Source organism: Myotis yumanensis, unplaced genomic scaffold, assembly GCF_028538775.1.
Source record: "Myotis yumanensis isolate MYYU_CA2020_CCGP unplaced genomic scaffold, mMyoYum1.0.hap1 SCAF_13, whole genome shotgun sequence".
In the NCBI taxonomy this organism is placed as follows: Eukaryota; Metazoa; Chordata; class Mammalia; order Chiroptera; family Vespertilionidae; genus Myotis; species Myotis yumanensis.
The window spans coordinates 18,589,721-18,610,138 of NW_027223764.1; the positions used below are offsets into that span (position 1 = coordinate 18,589,721).

A 20,418-nucleotide genomic window follows, 5' to 3' on the forward strand; every position below is an offset into this window, starting at 1 on the left:
ATCAGAAGGAAGATTCTAGAAATGCAGGACAAATCTCTTCTTGACCAAATGCACAGTTCTATTCTTGGAAGCAAACTCCCCCTGCTCGATGGAGCAGTTCTGACCTTACCCCACTGGCACAGGTCCTGATGCCACACTCCCTACATCTGCCTAATTTGGAGAGTTAAAGCCAAACTCTATGCCTGTCGATAGTCTAGATCCCTAATGGGGCTAGAGGAGGCTAGCTGGGAGAAAACTCCCCAATTCCAATGGGAATAACAACATAAACTCTGGTTCCAAGAATCCCGTTTGCTCCACTCTGTAGCTCAGGCCACCAGCAACTTCTCCCTCCCCAGTATCCCCAGATGATGTAGCTCAGCACTCACAAAACCACACACACACCATGGAAGAGAACGGGAAAAAGTACTAGCCATGTCTTTCTACTAGACTCAGGGTCTCTGTTCTGAACTTGCAAGTAAATGCATGAATACACTGCTGGGCATGAGATGCAAAATATACAGAGCTCCCCAAGAGATTACACATGCCTGCACTTCCTTTGATCAAAAGTTGATATGAAGTATGAATTAGTGCATAAGCACATGTGTTTCAGAGCCAGCACTACATGGGTTCAAGTCCTAGTTCTGTTACTTAGCCAGTGGCCTGAACAAGTTATTTAACTTCTCTGTACTCTTCATCTATAAACAATCAATTAATACATGCAACGTGCTTATAACAATTCCTATTGCAGTGAGAAGTTGTTAGCTATTATTATTCTTATGAATATAAGGACTCACCAAGTAAAGTATCCATAAGCTTGGCCTATGCATGTGTATAAACATGCACACATGTGGGCTAATATCATACAAAATCCTATGATAAATCAAGATGTTTGTGTGATTCAAGCAGAATTGCAAAAACTAATAGTCAGTTAGGGGCAGTCAGGTGGGGGCAGAAGGTAGTTCTCTTCTTGGCCTTCTGGTCCATTTGGACAGTGGCAGGGACTGGGGGTTGATAGTCTGTCTTCACACAGAGGGCTGCATCCAGCCCCATGAGGATGAGTAGACAGAAAGGAAAATGGCCCATATACATTTTATACTTATTTTAAAAAATTTAAGTTCTCAGATTTCCAATTTAGCTCACTTAAAATATTTATTTATTTATTTTAAAATATATTTTATTGATTTTTTTACAGAGAGGAAGGAAGAGGGATAGAGAGTCAGAAGCATTGATGAGAGAGAAACATCAATCAGCTGCCTCCTGCACACTCCCCACCGGGGACGTGCCCGCAACCAAGGTACATGCCCTTGATCGGAATCGAACCTGGGAGCCTTCAGTCCGCAGGCCGACACTCTATCCACTGAGCCAAACTGGTTAGGCAAAATATTTATTTTTTAATTGAAAAAATCAGGACCTCTACCAGCTAACAGGTATAAATGAGGAATAGTAGAATCTAGGTGCTAAATTTGGGAATTAAGGAAGGAATCAGATAAGTGAATGTTAAGACATTTGGATGTGGATCTTAAAGAAGGCCATTGAGCTGAACTTGGTTACTCAACTAGGCCAAAGGGGCAGGGAGAATTTAGGGCCTCAGACTTATCTCATGGGTTTCTCATAAAGCTGGGGAGGCCAGAACACATCATCATGAGTTTGGGAAGCTTTGGTTTTCATCTTTGCTCTTGTTGGGCACAGAGTAAAATGGAGAATTTTCAGATGTGTAGTTACTTTGAGCCATTGCACTAACTCTTAATTTTTCCTTAAAATCTTTTCTCCCTCAGCAATGGAAATAGTTGCAATGATTATCAACCCCCCGCCCCCATGCTTCCCTGGAATATATAGATATGCAGGACAATTTGGTAGACAGATTTGGTTTGAATTTGTCAAACAATTGTTCACTTCTTCCTCTTCTCTTACCTCATCCTTTCTCTTATCTCTATTTTCTCTCCTCTCTTCCCCTCCTCTTCCCAATTTCCTCCCTTTCTCTTCCCTCTATGATATTTAAGAATCAGAGGAATCCTTCAAACCTATCAAGTAAGGAATTTTTTTCCATTACCGTTTCATTTTATCTTTAAAAAAAAACCCTGCAAAATGCAAAGCACCACAACACATGAAAATGCCGTGAAGTCCAGAAAATGCCAACCTTCAACTGCTCAAATAATAGTAGACTCATCACAGAGAAGGAATGTGCAGTCATACGAAGATGCGACTTTGACACACACACACACACACACACACACACACACACATACACAGGCAGGGCTCTCAAAATGGACAAAGGGGAAAATTATGTAACTAATTCTGTTCAATGGTTAGATAACTGAGTTATAGAGTTGTTTGTTTTTCCTGGATGTACACGGAGCAGGCCCCCTTCCTAAATCCAGTGGGGCTCATAGCAGCCCACAATTCTCACTGGCATTCATATACACAATTCTGTCCATACAGTATCCTTTTGGCTCCTCAAGCATTTTTATTTTAAAAATTTCAGTGTTTGTGCACACTAAAGCCAGAACTCATACACGTTGACATAGACACAAAACAGGAAATATCTACTTGATGACTGCTGTTGCCGTAATAATAACTAGCGTTGACCGAGCACTTGCTATCTCCAGGTGCAATGCCAAGCAGGTTTATGTGGACTAACCTATATAACTCTCATGAGAACCTATAAAAGATCTATATAATTATCCCCATGTCAGATGAGTGAGGAAACTGAGGTCCAGAGAGGATATGAGATTTACCTCTAACCGTGCAGCTAGTGAGTAAGGAAGCTAGATTCAAACTCTGGCAATTCTCTCCAGAGCCTGCTTTCCTACGTTTTCTATACCATAGCTTTATGTGAATTGCCTCACACATAGCAGGTGCTTAGCAAAGGTTTTCTGAATGGATAAATGAAAGAATAAATGAATAAAAGACAGTATCTACTAAGATCCCTGATATTCTCTTTCAATATGGCAAAGTGGATTCCCTTATGGAAGCCAGGCCTGATCGACAGCTTAGGTGTATTTGGACCAAGCGATTGGCCCTCCCAACCAACTTTCAGGTGGCAGCGTCCACCAGCTGTGCTTGTTCAAATACTAAATGCTCTAAGCTCCAGATCTCCACTGACGTTCAGGCCAAGCCCAGTCCCCCTTCAAATCAGAAATGAGACTCAAATGCATCAAAGATGCTTTCTAACCACAACACTTTGTTTCTTAGAGTATTTTCCTCTGCAGACAGGTGTTTCCCAATGAAACAAAACACCAAAGAAATGCAGATAGGTGTTAATTCTGTGCCTGGATAAAAACTAAGAATTTCAATCAATTACTTAGACATCTCCAAACCACCAGATACTTGACATCATATCGACAACATTTATTAGATGACTGATTAAAGGTTTTGGTTTTCATCCATATGTTTGGGAGTTAACCTGTTCATCAGCAAGTGCTCATGGTTTTCCAAGAGACATAAGTGAACAGTAAAGAAAAAAAACACACAGAATAAAATAGACTAAAGAGGACAGGGTAGCAGCTATTCGACAAAACTAGTCAAGCAGACTCCATTCTGGGAATGGGTTGCTGCCTTGGAGATCCATTAGAACACGGATCCAGCTCACAAGAGACTCGTGTGCTTAAAGACCTTTAAAAACCTTATAAGGCTGCATCCTTGACTGTTTACGCCGGAATTGGACCCAATCAGATCCCAGCACGACGGAGCTGATGGATCAGTCCCAGCATCTGGTATAGACAGCCCACGACTGACACAGCTTCATCCCTACTGTCTTCAATTCATATAAACATGTAGGCACTCTGATGCCCACATGCCTGTGCACTTAGTGTCTCTACGTATCAACAGTACGAGCTGCAGATTTTGCAAAGCTGGGCATAAATCTGGTTTGTGACTTTGTACAGGTACCTCTATTTGTGATTTAGTGCTGTGCCTTTTATCATCTCTCCTACTTCCATTTTCTTTCCCTCTCTACTTTTTAATGCTATTTACAGCTTCCTTATCCATAGAGCAGCACAGCAATCCTTCAGTGTCTCTACTGATATACCCAAATGATTTTTCTTACCCAGGTTTTCTCTCCACTCGACTTAATTTATGTTTTAGTAAATAGGACCTTTAGATCGCTCCATTCAATAGTATTTAGGGTTATCACTTTTATCAAAGGGGCCATGGCACTAAAGGATCTTTGCAAGGGACATTTGTTTATTCTTATGAGAGACCAGCTCTCCCTGCGTGCAAGAAGGCTGTATGCGTGTGGGCGTGCATGCACAGTGTGCTCAGTGTGTGCCACTATGCTCCATTGCCCTGTGTCAATGCCACTTGGCACCGGCAGGAAGAGCCCGGTGAAACCATAATATGGACAGAAGCTGACCCTCAAACTGCTGGAGGTAAGTCCAGGCCCCGGGCCCTCCCTGCTGCTGACCAATCAGTTCTTTTAGGACCAGGCCCATTATATCTGGCCTGGCTGCTGCCTGCAATAGCTCCTCCTCCCATGCATACCCTTCATCCCAGAGCTGCAGAGGAAACTGTGATGACATTGTTCACAAGCGAGGTTTTGGGGGTTTCTTCTCCTAGAAGTGTGATTTGGAGTATAGGAAACCAGGACAATGCCTCCCTATATTTCTGGGTCATCTATTGCCTTTTTTTCTTTCTCTTCAAGTCTTTCCACTCTATTTGACCTTGAACTCTGGCCTCTCCCTTCACACTGGAATGTGTCCCAAGGGGTACAGCAACTCCAAAGAAGCAGTCACCTGGCCTGACAAGGCTGGAGACCAGTAGCCAGAGGGGCTAGCCCATCACTCCACTCCTGGAAATAAATCCCATTGTATTTGCATTTTAATTTTCCACATAAACAAGGGCCCAGAGTACTCGCTTGGGCAGCATCACTGGATGAATTTAATTAGAAATGAAAAGTTTATAGGATCCTCTTTAATGCGATTAATGCTCAGTTAACATTTATCACATTCGTATGCTGGAATCGCCTTTTATAAGCAGCCACTGTCCATGAAATGAATTTCTCTCAACTTTCTTTGCACCCACCCTGGGAGGTCATCTCCTAAGTAGTCTGTGCTGCCCTCCAGGCTGTCTCCTGGAGCCAGGAATTAGCTGGTCCTCAGAGCCAAGTTTATGGGAAGTGAGAACAGGGAAAGAGGTGCATAATAAGCGCAGGGGTGGGAGGGCAGTGGGCATAAGAGTGAGATGAACACTACTTCTAGGAGGAGCTGGACCTGAACCAAGGCAGTACCCTCTGCAAATAGTTGAGTGTTCTGCCCAGCAGACTGGCTTAAAGGCTTCAGAATCTCTTCAATAATAATAATAATAATAATAATAATAATAATAATAATAAAGATTCTCTTCCTAATATATACACCCAGTGCATTTCTCTGAACAAAAATCAGGTTTCTGCTAGGGTTGTCAGTGTCAATTACATCTGGCTCTCACTTCTCCTGTCTTTGGCCATCTCTCTTCTACCCTTTTTCCCTGTCTTGTCCCTTATACTGTTCCTTCCAGGCCCATGGCAACTGGGGAAGGAACCCAACTCTCCACCCTGGGGAATACTTCCTTTTCTCTGGCTCTCCCAGAGGCCAGACAGCTACAGTCAGTGAAGGCCGCCTGCCCTGGTGTCAGCTCCTTAGGGAGGCAGAGCGGAGTGGGGGAACATGAAACCTCTATTGGTCCCCAGAGGAATGATGGCCTTCCCTATCTTATCAAATTCTCTTCAATCTTCAATTAGAGTCTACTGAGATTGGCCTCCTAACCCAAACCAGCTAATCAGAGTGATGATGAGGAGGGCAGAGAGGAAGGAAAACATACAGGATCGGGGGAGGGAAAGGAGGTATCCTCACTGCAGATGATAAAAAGCCATAAATAGCTTGGTCTTTGTCCCCACCTACATGCACACTCCCTTTGAGGACCTCAGCAAACACAAACAAGCAGTTGCTACCTGTTTTCCTAGTAGCGTGTTACTCACACACACCACCCTGGCATCACACATAACTCTACACCCTTGCCTCTAGCACAATAAATGCATGTGTACATGCTCACAGACTAAACGTGTCAGGATCCTCTGTGTACCTGACAGAACCCCCACCCACCAATCCAGCAGGACAACTACCATCCATTCAACACCACACTCTCCCAATCACATTTACTAACACCCCAAACAGGCAGGCCTTCCAAGTGATGGTAGAGACTTTTGTCCTGGGAGCAAACAATCCCTTCAACTGGAAACCCTCTGAACAGTGAGCCACTAGCTCACTATTCAGGACAGACTGTTCAACAGGACCAACTCCCTCTAAAAGCTCCCTGTAATGCCAGGGCCATTTAGATGGCTTCCTGGGGCACGAATGCCATGCTCAGCTAGATACCAGGAGCCCACACACTCTTTCCAAAACAGAGCTACGCAGAGGCCCCCAACACATAGTCACCAACTTCTCCTGGTACGACACACAAGGCAGACACCATCTTGTCCTCTTGAATTAGTTCGAGAGGTCACAGGATAAGGGGCTTTCCTCCCTGACCATCTCTGTGACCTGTTAAGCTGGATACTGTCACATGAGGCTCCAGACTTCCTTTGGCCTCCTTCATCAGCCCAGCAAAGACCCTGGGGCCCAGAGGAAGCAGCAGGACCAGGGAAAGCTGATCCAGTGCTCACATTTGCTCACTCTAGAGCAGCGGTTCTCAACCTGTGGGTTTCGACCCCTTTGGCGGTCGAATGACCCTTTCACAGGGGTCGCCTAAGACCATCCTCCATACCAGATATTTAAATTACGATTCATAACAGTAGCAACATTACAGTTATGAAGTAGCAACGAAAATAATTTTATGGTTGGGTCACAACATGAGGAACGGTATTTAAAGGGCCAGAAGGTTGAGAACCACTGCTCTAGAGCCTCTGTTGATCTCCCTTCCTGCTCTCCTCCCCTCTGAACCCTTTCTCTTTCTGATTTCTTGACCTTATGGAGCCTACAAGGTGGGTACAGTTTCCTTTTCAGCCTGTTGCCCAGTCTCACAGCCTTTCTCCTCCTTCCAGGAGCTGCCAAGAGCTGCCAGAAGCTGCCAGGAGCTGTCGGTCATGTCCTCTGCTTCCTCTGTTCCTGGATGGCCGCAGAGGGAGCTCACTGCAGACAGACGCTCAGGCAAAGCTGATGGCAGGAGGAACAGGAAGTCCAGAGCAAAGTAGCCCGAGGCTCCTGGGTGGAAGGGGCTCTAGTGTGGAACACCCAGGAGGCCAGGACCTCCCTTCCTCTTGGCCTCTCTCCCACCCACCCTCCTTCCAGGGACCAGGCTGGAGCATCACTGCAGCAGCCCCACAGCCCCTACCGGCCTGCCCTGCAGTGTGCTGCCCGATGCAGGCAGCCGGGAGCTCCAGGTCTTGTGACTTTGCCCTCCCATGCCACTTCCTTTGCTCTGCCTGCTTTCTCCTCCAGGGCTGGCCTCCTCTTTCCTCCTTTACCACCTCTGAGCCTCCTCAGTTCCCTTCAACCTGGCCAACCAGCCACCCAGAGCTCTGGCTCCCTCCCACCACCTCCAAGACCTTGCAGGGCTACCAGAGGCCCTTGGCTCAGATGCACAGACCTAGCTCTCCCTTTTAAGCTTCTGTCGCTCCCTGCTCTGCACTCTCACCATACCCTCCATTTCCAACACACCTGTCCAGGCTGAGCCAGGTCCGAGACCTCTCCCTTTTCCCTCTCAGCTTCATCTCCTCTTCCAGTCCTCAGTCTTACTTTTGTCCATCCCTTTCCATCTACACCTTGCCCTCTTCTTCCCCAGCTAGAGAGAGTACACACCCTTCCTCACCGCCCTTCCTCAGGGGCTCTGGACTGAGGAGCTCAGGAAATGTCACATTCCCCTGCACCTGTACTGAGGTTACTGCTCTGGTCTGAAGCGGCAAGCTAAGGTATGTGCAGTTCCGCAGACCAGGGGCTGCAGACCGCTGGCCCATGAACTGAGTCAGGCCTGGCGATGTGTTTTATTTGGCCAGCACAAAGTTTTTTTAAAAAAAATCTTTTGCCTCTAGACTGGGCCTGTGCACTCCAGCTTCCGTTTGTCCAACTCTCACCACCTCTGTCTCATCTCCTGTGGCTGTTCCCACTGTCCTTTCCTGCCATGAGCACTGGAGGCATTTGTACTCCTGACCCCTACAGCCACACGGCATCTCCATCACTGCCCTCCACTAACACATTTCTTGCCAATCTGCACTTCTGGGCACTACTTTTCTCCCCCCATATTCCTAGACTAGACCTGATCGCTCTAGAATGCCAAGGACTCTTCGTTTCTCTCTCTCACACACACATGAGAAACACAAAATATCTCCTTATCATATTAGCTCCTAAAACCCAAAAGAAAGAGTCCAGTGGTTTTTTGAGGATGAGCTACAAGAAGAACCTGGCTCTCCTGGCTCCCTCCCTCCCTCCTTGAGAGTTTCCAGGTCTACACGGGGCTTTGCTCCTCCTCCTCCAGTGCCGGGTCATTCTCCTCTTGTTTCTCACACCCCCAAAAGCTCCCCTGTGCACAGCCCTCCTCAGAGAGCCCCAGGCATCTGCCTCTGCCATGATGCCCCACCTGGTCTCCAAGCCTTCTCCAGTCACAGCTCTGCATTTCTTGCACACAGTTTCTCCTTATCTCCCTGGCACGTGGATTAGTGGGGAAGGGTTTGGAGGCTGCAACTGGGACCTGGCCCTTGGGAGAGCTCTGCCAATGACTGTGTCCCCATGCTGCTGCCATGCCTGCTGCTGGGGCACCTATAACCTTGGTGGGTCACTGTACCACACCTCTGCAGGAAGGGGACCCACCAGGAAGAACATCTTTCGGCTGCTTACCCAGTTGGTTCCTAACTAGTCCTGCCAACTGGACTGGGATTCAAGTGTCTAAGTGAAGATGGACAGCTGATCACACAGCTCTCCATCACAAGGGTGGCATCACTGTAGCAAATCCCCTCTTAGTGGGGGCTACTGGGCTATGGAGTGTTACAGCACAAGACAAAGGAAAATTTGGCCCCATTCTGCCCCAATTCTGTAATGAAGAATCTTTGGCCCAGCCCTATAATCACCCGGTGGCCCTAGGACTGCCTCCCTAGTTGACCTGATAGGCCCATGGACCCAAGGACAAGGTGTCCAGACTTTATGACCGAGGGTCACATCCGATGGGCCTTCTTCCTTTTCCTCTTAGAACTCTTTCACCAGAGAGCAGATACTGGTTGGTGTACACACCATCCCCCCCAGATATCAACCTCTATGCCTAGAAACCATTATGAATACATTCAAATGGCACCTTTACAGCACCAAACCAACCTGTCAGCAGGAGGGAACATCTCCACCCTGTAGTTGACTGGTAGACAGATAAAGCCAAGGTGATTGAAGTTCTCACCTGTTTAATATTTAACTAGCTATTTGTGCATTGGTTGTGAGACACTGTTTCCCACTCCGCAGATCTGTCAGGGTCCCTTCTCTCTCCTCTAGACCCACCCACATAACTGGGTGAGCTGTACTGTCGATAGCTGTAACTGCTTCCCCTGCAAGCATCTCAACTCTGGACACCTGCTGTAAGCAGGAAGGAAGGAGGCACAGGCCAGATTAGCACCCTTTACTGCGTTCTTTTAAAGAGCAGGAAGAGCCTAGCTGGCATGGCTCAGTGGTTGAGCACTGACCTATGAACCGGGAGATCATGGGTTCGATTCCTGGTCAGGGCACATGCCTGGGTTGTGGGCTCGATCCCCAGTGTAGGGCATGCAGGAGGCAGACGATCAATGATTCTCTCTCATCACTGATATTTCTAGCTCTCTCTCTCTTCCCTCTGAAGTCAATAAAAACATATTAAAAAATAAAGAGCAGGAAGTGAAAACAATTCTTTCCAGTATTCTGTTTCCTTTTACTATAAGAACTCAAACTTCCAACTCTAGGTAGCAACAAAGAGGGACTCAGGACAGGCCTGAGCAGTAAGAGGCAAAGTTGCAGCATAGCTAGAATTTAAAATCGAGGAAGCTGGGAGCAGACAATAGTGCCCCTGGCTTAAGGTGTTCCTTTATCAGTCCTGCTGAGAAGACTGAGAAGCAGGACTTCCATGTGAACTCATAAGAAACCGACTCTTCAGAGTACAAGCTCTTGGTGCTGGTGGGTGGGTGGGTTGATTTATCTTCTGCACCAGTTACTACTATCACTGCTCTTTCTCTGGAAGCTGTACCTAGTCCACAAGCACATATCATCACATAAACAACCACGTGATCCCATGTGTATAAGAACAAGCCCCTTTCCCAACTGTTCCCTCCACCCCAATTTCCAACAGTGCCTTTCATTTCCCGATCTGCTTTGCACAATAATCTTCCCCTTGTACCCATATACTCACAAAGCCAATGCTCTCCCCTGCTGCACCCCACTCTCTCCCCAATACTCCTGCACCCTGTTTCCTTTCTCCAGGGGCTGCTCCTGCCTGGCCCCATCTCCACTTGGCTAATTCCCCCTGTGGCCCCTGTATTGAACTGTTGTGTTGTCCATTTCCCTGTGACAGGGCTCTGGTTACAGAGTTATTGATTGGTTTTCATGCAGACAGATGGGCCCTTCCCGAGCTCCCATCGAAATCCCTGCCTGTATGGGCTGATTGTTGCCTCTCAGAGTGTAGGATTGCACTGGAGACCACCCTCTATGCAACCTCCATGGCCCAGGCTGTGGACGGTTATAAATGGAAGCAGCCTGAGCGATAATAAAAGCAATTGAATGGGTTACCTGTGTAGACACAAGATTTATGCCTCTTCATTTTGATGTGATTGTTTTATTGAGTTCTCAGAATAGTTGGGACACTATTTATTTATTTAGGGGTTTCCCTTTCTTTTCTTCTTTGCATCACCCTCCAAAATCCACTTGGAGCTTTCACAACCCTTCCTGTCTGCCTCTTCCTAAGAGTTGCCAGCTGAGGTAAGAACTCAGGGCAACCAGCCATTGCTCTCACCTGAAAGTCACTTTGTGGCCTGAACGCCCACTCTGAGCCAGCCACCAGGGAAACAGACCAATATGACTGCCGGCCAAGAAGTCTGAAATAACTAAGAGAACAAAAATGGCTTTTTGGAAAGACAATGCCAGTTCATTTTAAGGAATAAGAGGACCAATAGTCATGACTGTAACATGTGATACCCTAATGATGGGTGATCTCAGCAACAGGAGACCCTCTCTGGGGAGGGTCAGGCGAGCCAGACTTCTCAGACAGAAACTGACATGTGTGCTTGCTATTTGTGACCCAGTCTGGTAGGCCAGGGGCCAAGAAGGCAAGTTCTCTGTCCATATTTTTCTCATTCCTTTGTGGGAAGGTCTTCTTCTTAGCCCATCAACTTGCCTTGGCTCTTTGCCATGAGACCAACAACCCTGACCACCAAACAGCTGCAAGGGTATGGAGATGTGGCAGGAAAAGCTGCACCTCTTGCCTGGCTTCGTGCCAAACCAGGTCCAAGAGTCAAACGTGCAATGTTCTAGAAACCTGAGTTTCTGAGGAGACACACACCCTAGCCCTGACCATGTCCTCAGCAGTCCCTTGACTAGGATGAGTGGCCCCCAGCTTATTTAGAAAGGTCTTTGAATGGACAGCTGGTAGACCACTGTCACCCCACTGCCAGAGCTCTGATGAAGACCTGTGAACGACATAGCACTGAGTCTATAGCCTTCTTGAAGCCAGTATTGCCCCTGCTATGAGAATGAATGTACTCACTTAGGGCCAAACAGGCTAAGAGAGAGTGTGGGTAGCAGATGATTAGTGAAAAAATGGACCCTGGAAGAGTCCATTCCAAAGACCTGGGGGCAGGAGTGCCCTGGTCCCAAAGAGTATAGGGCTGAAAAAGTTAGGAGAGTGATGGCCTCCTGTCAGCTCATTCCAAGAGATTGCCCTCAGGGGATCTTCAGTAACCCTAGACCAGGGGTGGGCAAACTTTTTGACTCAAGGGCCACAATGGGTTCTTAAACTGGACCGGAGGGCCGAAACAAAAGCATGGATGGAGTGTTTGTGTGAACTAATATAAATTCAAAGTAAACATCATTACATAAAAGGGTACGGTCTTTTTTTTTTTTTTTAGTTTTACCCATTTCAAACGGGCGGGATCCGGCCCGCGGGCCGTAGTTTGCCCACGGCTGCCCTAGACTCTAACTGGAGTTTGTGCCTGTTCTTTCAAAGGAGCCGTATTCTCTGCCCAGAGCAACAGCCAAACCAGAAGGCTTTGGCGCACAATCAGGAAAATCCTTCCTTCCTAGTCAATTGCGATGTAACTAGGTGACTTTTCCCCCTTTCAGCGGCATGGATCTCCCTCCAACTCTTTCCCTCTCCAGGCACTTCCCACCCCAGGTTTTAATCTCAAGTCACCTGCTTATAAACACCCACCCTCTACAGTGGCAGTACACAAGCCGAAGAACTTGCCACTCCATGCTCAGTGATCAGTCACCCAATATCGAGAATGATTCAGGCGCTAAGAAATGATTCACATACTAAACAATTCATCAACCCTCCAGAATTTTGACAGTGGTTTCTGGGGCTGGGGGTGGGGGTGGGGGCTGGGGTGGGAGGCCTCCTTGACCTTCTCCATTGGCTAAGAGAAGTATTTCTATGAAGACTTGCCAGTGGAGAACGTGGGTTGGCTGTCCAAACCTTTATCACGACAGGATCAGAGAAAGTCAGAACCATTTTGAAAGCATGAGAAGCAATTTAGTTTATAACCATAACAGCATATTTCAAGTGCGGCGACAGCATCTGTTTTGAGGAGAAGAATATGAAAAACCTTACGATTTGGCTCAGGTGGGTGAGCATGTGTGGACTTCCTTTCTTGCCAACCACGGGCACATGCACACCCTTACTCATAATGGTTATAAAGTACCCAACACGCGTTGGCATCTCACCAATAGTAAAGCTCTCAACTCAAGCACTACCTGTTCCCCAAGACACTGCACTTTCTGCACAGGGTGAAATCTCCAGGCTCTTTCCACAGAGACTGAGAATTCACCAAGATCCTGACATCACCAGACCAGAAGAAACACCTGCCTTTCTCAGGCTTTAGGGTGAAAGAACACATCTCAGATAACTTTCTCCCCTTCAGAACAAAGCACCAACAGGGCTGAAGCTAAAGGCATGGGGCCCAGATGCATCCCTCCAGCCCCGACTCAGTAGCACACTGGGAAGCTCCCAGAATTCTTTCCAAAATATTAATCATGATAGGATTCTGTCCCAAAACCAAATCGAGAATACCCTCACAGCTCCTTGTTGACAAAGCGAGCAGGAAGCCTAACTGTAGACCCAGAGCTTCCCCGTTCCTCTCCTCCCACTTTGTCTCCATCTACAGCAACACCTGCCCACAGACGGCTATTTCTCCACACCCAAAGGCAGCCTCCGTGCCCCTCAGATGACAGGGCTCCATACTGAGCAGATTCTGCCGCTGTCAGAGCTGTCAAGCTGAGGCTGCTCCTTTCTCACACTCTTATTTCAACCAAGACTCACTTCTCTACTTTCTCCCAATTCTGACAGATGCACCTTAAGTTCTTTGGAGCTTGATCCTAGGGTCACCTGTCCCCCGTTTTCCATGGCTTTTCAGGATGAGAGCATTCCCAAACTTTTACCTAAGCCAGCTTCCAAAATCATTTTAGTCAGTGAGGAGTATATTTTGGGGTGAGGGGACAAGGGATGCTAGATAAGGGGTACTGCCCCCATGCCTGCCTTGATTGCTCTAATCCTCCGCCCATCAAGGGAAGCAAACTGCCTTAACCATACGTTTGGATTCCTCAAAAGCAAATGCTATCACTGACAGCGGCATTTCTCTCTAATGTTCTCCAGAACACGAGCACCCAGACCCAGCACCACTGCTCTCAGCAGGGCTACTCTCCTCCCAAGACCCCAATTCCAGCTCACTCCAAGCACCAGCAACCAGCCAAGAGACTAAATCTCCAGATGGCTGGGAAAAGAATGCTTTGTCTCCTTTCCTTCCCTAGCCACTACTCCTGCCTCGGCCCAGCCTTCTCTGGCTTTTAAATGCAAAAGACTAATTCCTCTCTGGAACCACCCAGCATCTTTCTCCAGCTTCTTCGGAAGGTGTCTGAATGTCAAACTGCTATGCTTTCAATACCTAGCTGAGCCAGGCCCAGGGAGCTTGAGGGTTTTCGGAGGGTGTATAATTAGCTGATCAGTATTATGTTACCCTGTTCATAACTGAATAACCATTTTAATACAGATGGCACACACTGGGATAATTTCTGGGGTCGCCTTGCAGTACGTTACAGCATGAGTGTGGCAGAGGGAATCTTCTTTAGCCAAGGTACATTCTACCAGCTAATTTTACCTGCTGTTTTCAGGATGATTTGGGATAATTCCATATCATTTACAAAATATTTTTAAAAACCACCTTGATATGTGATGCCAGCTTCTAAATTATTAGATAGTGCCTTTATTACCCTGAAAATGAGCCTGTGAAAAGGGCAAAGAATAACAAGGGTATGAAACCCTTAACCCTCATCTCATCTGGGGATTTGCCTTACAATGGGGGGCATGGGTTGAAAGGCTGGCCAAGGTCATCTGGAACATGTACAGGGTCTCTGTTAGTGCCAGGTTGTACAGTTCTGTGATGTTGAAGCCATCCTATGTCCAACTACTGCTTACATGTGCTGTACCCATCACAGATAGACACATTTGCACACTGGCATACATGGATTGAGTATGCACATGCTGGAGTGGCTTGGAGATTGGGAGACTAACTAACTTCTGCTATTACGCATCAAGTTGATTCAAGCCTGTGTCGTCCCCATGTGCCTGAGCCTGTCAACAGTGCACTCTTAGGCCTGGACACAGGCACTCCAGGTGGTTAGAGGCATCTCCTCAGGTTCAGCCTCAGAATCCAGAGTTCTCCCTCCCTGACTGATCTCCCACTCCTTGTCCACCATCTCTAGTCCCTGCCAATTGCTGGCTAGTGGTTGGCATCTGCTCCGAAGGCCTGGACACTCCTGCTTGTAGGCCGGAAATTTGTGCGAAGCTGGCTAGCAAGGCCTGGGCTCCGGGGAGGCAAGCTTTGTGGGAGTTGGCAGGGAGGATGGGGGAGCCAGGACAGGCTGCTGTCCCTGGGGAAGGGAGTATGCCTTTAGAAAGGGAAGTCTGTTTGGAGGCGATGAATAGACACTGGTCATTTTAAAGGCTTTGGCTGTGGGCTGTGATTGTCTCTAGATACCGAGGCGAGTAATCTTGGAGTCTTAATTACCACAAACACTTGGATTCATTTCCAGGACGCCAGCGGGAGAAGCCTGGCAGGGAATACTCAGCCCTAAGCTGGAGATAGCTCAGTCTGTCTGTCTATCTCTCTGCCTCCTAGATCCCCTCTCTCAGCCCAAAATACTTTGTGGCTGGGAGTAGGGAGGAAGGGCAGAGGCTGAAGAAAGAACCAAGATCCCAAGATGGAGTGCTGGGGTGCCCTGGCAGGCAGGAGGTGGGAGCTGGAGCCCTGCTCTGCAGCCCGGGGTGGCTTGCTCACCTGTTGATGGAAGAGACGCTGGGCACTGTGTCATTGTCGCAGATGCCCTCGGCCAGCAGCCGGTCACGGATTTCCCAGGCGAACATGGTTGGGTTCTGTCGCTTGTATTCAGCAATCTTATCCACCACTTTGGGCGTTGCCACTTTGGGCTTGGAACCGCCTATCACTCCAGGCTTGATGCTGCCAGTCTCGTAGTACCTGCGCCGGGAAGGCCGGCGGGTCAGCGAGAATCAGTAGTGGCAGGGGCAGGGGGGCTGTAGGTTCCACAGACGCTGAGCCACTCTCCTGCCCAGAGCAGCAGCACAGGGGGAAAGGCCCAGCATGGCTGAGAGGGCGCCTGGCTAGGGCAGGGGACTCAACGGAAGATGAGAGGGTGGACAAGGGGACACTCCCTCCAGGAAGGGAGCCCGAATAGGTGCCCCTGGCAGTGAAAGTCCAACCTTTCATTTGGGAAGAGCTTCCAGGCCCCCAAGGCAGACCAGGGCTAAGGCACCATCTCCAGCCCTTTCCCACCTAGAGCGGAGCCCCTGTGGGAACCAAGATCCTCCTTCCACTTCCCCAAGGTTTGTTTTTCTCCTCTTGGGGGTCCGTTGCTCCTCCCCCCTATACCTCAGTCCCCCAGTCCATATAACTCTGCTAGAAGAGGCATCCCTGTCCCCCTTCTTGAAGATGGGAATCAGGTTGCCTCTCCTCCAGGACCCTGGAGCCGGGCAGGCGCTGGATGACCCTGCTCCACCCTTGCTCCTGGGGCTGCAGCCACCACCTGAGCGCCCTCTCCAAAAGGGGCAGCTCTCCAGATACCCCCAGTGGGGCAGGTCCCTCTCCCGCTGGCATCCTCAACTTTTAGCCAAGTCCCCGGGCTGGAGACCCAGGGCCGATAGGGGAAGGAGGCAGGGTGCCTCCCTGGGGCAGCTCCGAGGCCCTCACCTGCCCAGGATTTTGCTGACACAGCCGTGGCTGACCCGCAGCTGCCGGGAGATGTCGCAGGGCCGCACACCTTGGTGGGCGAGCTCCACGATGCGCTGCCTCACCACGTCGGGCAGGGGCCGGCCGTTCACAAACACCCCCCCAAGCTGGTTCACACCCCCGTGCCCTGCTGGGGAGAGACAAGAAAAAACACAACACCCCACATACAGCAGGGACCGGCCATTAGTCAGGGTCCTCGTCCCAAGACTTGGGAAAGGAGCAGGCAGGGCAGAGGGGCATGTTCCCGGGGTCTCGGGAGAATGGGGGCCGGAAGACCACAATGCCGGGGGCTTGGGGATTGGAACCTGCGGGCTGGCAGAGATGCGGAGGTGCAGATGTTTGCTGGGTGGAGGGCTGGGAAAGAGCGGGCTCAGAGACCAGTGAGACACAAGGGAGAAAGCGAGCGAAGGAATGGAGATGCAGGGCAAGAGAAAGGAGGGGAGAAGGGGAAACAGCAGAGGTGGGATTAATGCCAGCAGGAAAGAATGCTGAAGAAAGGACAGGCCGGACAGAGGACAGAACCTGCGTGGAGCGGGATCCCCGCCTGAGCCGCAGGCAAGATGGAGTGGTCGGTGTGTGCGGGCGATGTGCTCGGAGGCCAGTGCTTTCTAAGTCCCGGTGACTCTGTACCTAAGGGCTCTGAACACAGGGACATCCCTACGTCCCTGACACCCCCCTTTTGCTCTTCACCTTTTCCCTAGTGTTTATTTTTAATCGGATTGGAGTTTTCCTACCTCTTTCTCTGTGTTTTTGTTTTCTGGTTTTTTAAATCGAGTTTTCCTTTCCTTTATGTTTTCTATCCTCTCGTCTCCCTAATGTCTAAAGTTCAAAGGAAGCCAGGTGGAGGAGGGAAGGCTTTAGAAGCAGGGGCCGCGTTGGCCTTGCTCAGACGGGGAGGCAGCGGTGAGCGGCGTGTCCGGGAAGGAGCCTGGGAGAGCGCAGGCGGCGATGGCTCGGCCGCGAGCCGCTGCGCCAGGCTCGGGGCCCACCGCCTCGCCCTGGTCGCCCGGTACAGGTCGCCCGGACGAGCTGAGGGCTCACGGAGAACCCTGCGCAGCCAGCCGGGGCCAGCTCGCATCCTTCTGACCTCTCAGACCTGGCAGCCGACCGGACACCGCGCAGCAGGGCGGTCGCTTGCCTGGCCAGGAGGAGGGCGCTGACTTTCCAACCAAAGTCCTGCTCTGGCTTCCGACCTCGGAGCGCAGGTGGTTCCCGGGTGTCAGGCCTGAGGGCGCTGACCGCCGGCTCCCCATGCTCCCTGGCCTAACGCAGTCTAGCAAGCCTGCGCCCAGAGCGATCCAGCCGCAGCCGCGGTTCCTGATCAATCCAAGCCCAGAGACTTCTAGCGGCCCGGCTGGGCCGGACCCTGCGGTCAACCTGCTGCCCCTGCCAGACTAGCCTCCGGCGACTTTCGGAGAAAGCGGGGACGTCTGCGTCCCGCTCGATCCTCTCCCGGCCCCTTCTGGGGGGATCCAGAGCGCCGGCGGCAATGCCCCCGGGGAGAGGTCTCGGATCTGGAGGCTGGGGGAGGCCGGGACCTCTTATTTTACCCCCTCGTCTCCGCTGGTCTCCCTACCTCTAGCCCCACTCCTCACCCCTCCCCGCCCTCCAAACCTCAACCATCAATAATTTAGGCCCCGGGAGAACTCGCGTTACCGGTATGAAAAGGCGGCAGCTGCGGGCAGATTAAAGATGAATAATTCAGCCTTCCCGGGCTCTGGGCCCGGCCCCTCATCCCCAATCTAAGGAGTGGGAATGGAAGGGGGCCCGGCGGGAGTCCAGGTCCGGGGGGTCGGAGCCGGCGCTGAGTCGGGCCTGGAATGCGCCACCGCCACCGGCGCCGGCTCCGGCTGCGGCTGCTGGCGGGCCGGTCCGCCGCCCGCGCCGCGGTCTCTCCCTTCCTTCGATCACCTTCAGTTCGCCTTGCTCCCCTTCAGCTTTCAAAGTGGCCCCCCTTGGGCGGCCGGGATTCGGAGGGTCCCCTCGGAACGGCCAGAGAGGAGAACCGGGGCAGAGGCAGCGGCGAGAAGCGGGCGGGCTGGGCGAAGCCCGCGCGCAGACCCGGGTTCACTCTCGCAGGAAAGGAGCCTGGGTTTCGGGCTTGGCTCGCGGAGACTCGCCGCAGCTCAGGGCTCCTGGCTCGGGTTTCCTGTGCTTGGATATTATTTAGGAAAATGTATTTTATCCGAGGGGTATTTCTTAAAGCTCCCTCACCTCCCTGTAATGCTAAATGTATGCTTAGAGAAAAACTCAGCTCTTCCTCTGGGCTCTCTCATCCAAAACATATATCAAGCTAGTTCTAAAAAGTTTCCCTGTGAAGTTACAAATCATCCTTAATTATTAATCTACAAAGGAGGAGATGTTTTTATTTAGGATCCATTTATCTTTTTTAAAAGCCTGAAAAAAATCTCTGAATTGTTTTCCAAGCTAAAGACATATGACGTGAATTAAATTCAAATTTAATTAAAATCATTCCCCTTTTTTATTTTGTTTTGGTTTCTTTGCTCCTCACCTCCTTTTTTTCCTTTTTTTTTTTTTTTTTTTTGGTCACATCCTTTCTGTTTTCTCTCTTTTATTCGCTTGCCCATGTTTTGATCTTGCTCTCCTTTCTCCTCTGCTTTGGCATTTGCCTTCCTTTTGTTCTTTCCCCCATATTTCTCCCTCTTTGCCTACACCCTGGCCAGGTCACTGGCTAAACCGTCCTCACCAGGGAGTGTGAAGGTGGGCAAGGAGCCTCCAGAACTAGAAGCAGAACCTGGCTCTGCCCAGGTGCCTCCCGGAGGCTCCTCTACTCCGGCTCCTGCGGACTTCAATGTCTCTTTGGAACCTGTCTTTGTTTTTGGAGCATCTCCCGGGTGGGGCGGAGAAAGAAGACCCCACATCCTGCCAGTCTCAGACTCCCAACTCAAGGAGCAGAGAAGGGGAAAGAGAGGGAAGGGAGAGAGGAAAGAAAAGGAAGCATTTCAAACCAGCCCATAAGAAGCCTTGGCTGGGCTGGCCGCCTGGAGATACTGGGAGCTGAGGGTCAGAAGGGGGCACCCCACCCCCATACTCTTCTGCCTGATTGTCCTGACACTGAGGCTGCTGATGCTCCAAGTCTCATCCTGGACAACCACACTGCAAGTTGGGGAAAGGTAAAGATGAGGGGAGGGAGGCGAAGGGAGGAAGAGACAGAAGACAGAGAAAATACAACACAAACCCTGAGAACAGCCAGCTCATTAGTCCCCCAGCCCAGGGTAAGAGGGTGGCTAGGGAATTGGGGTTTCTGGTGGGGATGGGGTATAGATCCATGACTTAACAAGGAGCAGGTGGAAGGAAGGAAGGAAGGAAGGAAGGAAGGAAGGAAGGAAGGAAGGAAGGAAGGAAGGTAGGCAGAGGGAGAAGCATGGGTGACAGGAGGCAGCAGGAGAGAAACGGAAGGCGTTAGAAACACTGGGAAGTGAGAGAGGAAGAACGAAAGGGGAGACTGGGAGAAGCCAGTGTGGCCTCCAGGATGGGACCTGAGCACCAGGGGCCGGGCCGCGCCAGGATGGAGCCAGGTTGGGACGGGGAGCCCCGAGCTGAGCTGGGACAGAAGCCGGGCGCCGGTACTCACGGTGCATCGCGGAGAAGGGGTCTGCTTTGCAGTGCATATCCATGGGGAGGCAGAGGAGCGGGAGGAGCGCGGCTGCCGCCGCCGTTTCGCCTCTCAAACTCAACTTCAGGACTTGAGGAGAAAAGGGAGGGATGGTTGGGGGTGGGGGTGAGCGGGCGCCCAGCTGCGGCGGGGCGCACGGGGGCGGGGGACGCCGCGCTGATCTCCCCGCGGGGATTCCTCCCTGGCCGGCTGGAACTGGCAACCGCAGTGCCCGCAACTTCCCACCGTCGGGACTCAGGGCTGGTGGGTCAGCAGAACGGCCTCGAGGCGGCGGGCCGGGCCGGGGGGATTTGGGGGCGCATGGCGCGCGCGGCCGCGGCGGCCAGGGCTGAAGCTGGGAGGGGGAGGCGGCTCGCTCAACTCCCCTGGAACCCGGTCA

At 50.6% G+C, this 20,418-nt stretch overlaps 1 protein-coding gene across 10 annotated transcripts in view; it reads right to left on the reverse strand.

Annotated features, from left to right (window-relative positions):
- The window catches only part of PAX2 (paired box 2), a 92,136-nt gene that overhangs the window by 60,666 nt on the left and 11,052 nt on the right, over positions 1-20,418 (reverse strand). For 7 of the 10 annotated variants that reach the window (XM_070432498.1, XM_070432501.1, XM_070432500.1 and 4 more), the window contains exons 2-4: positions 19,998-20,108; positions 16,364-16,532; positions 15,437-15,634 (exon numbers count right to left, since the gene is read on the reverse strand). In XM_070432498.1, coding sequence (XP_070288599.1) covers positions 15,437-15,634; positions 16,364-16,532; positions 19,998-20,108 — 478 coding nt within the window. The remainder of the gene's footprint in view (positions 1-15,436; positions 15,635-16,363; positions 16,533-19,997; positions 20,109-20,418) is intronic. The other 3 variants (XM_070432502.1, XM_070432493.1, XM_070432497.1) reach the window with 1 other exon arrangement.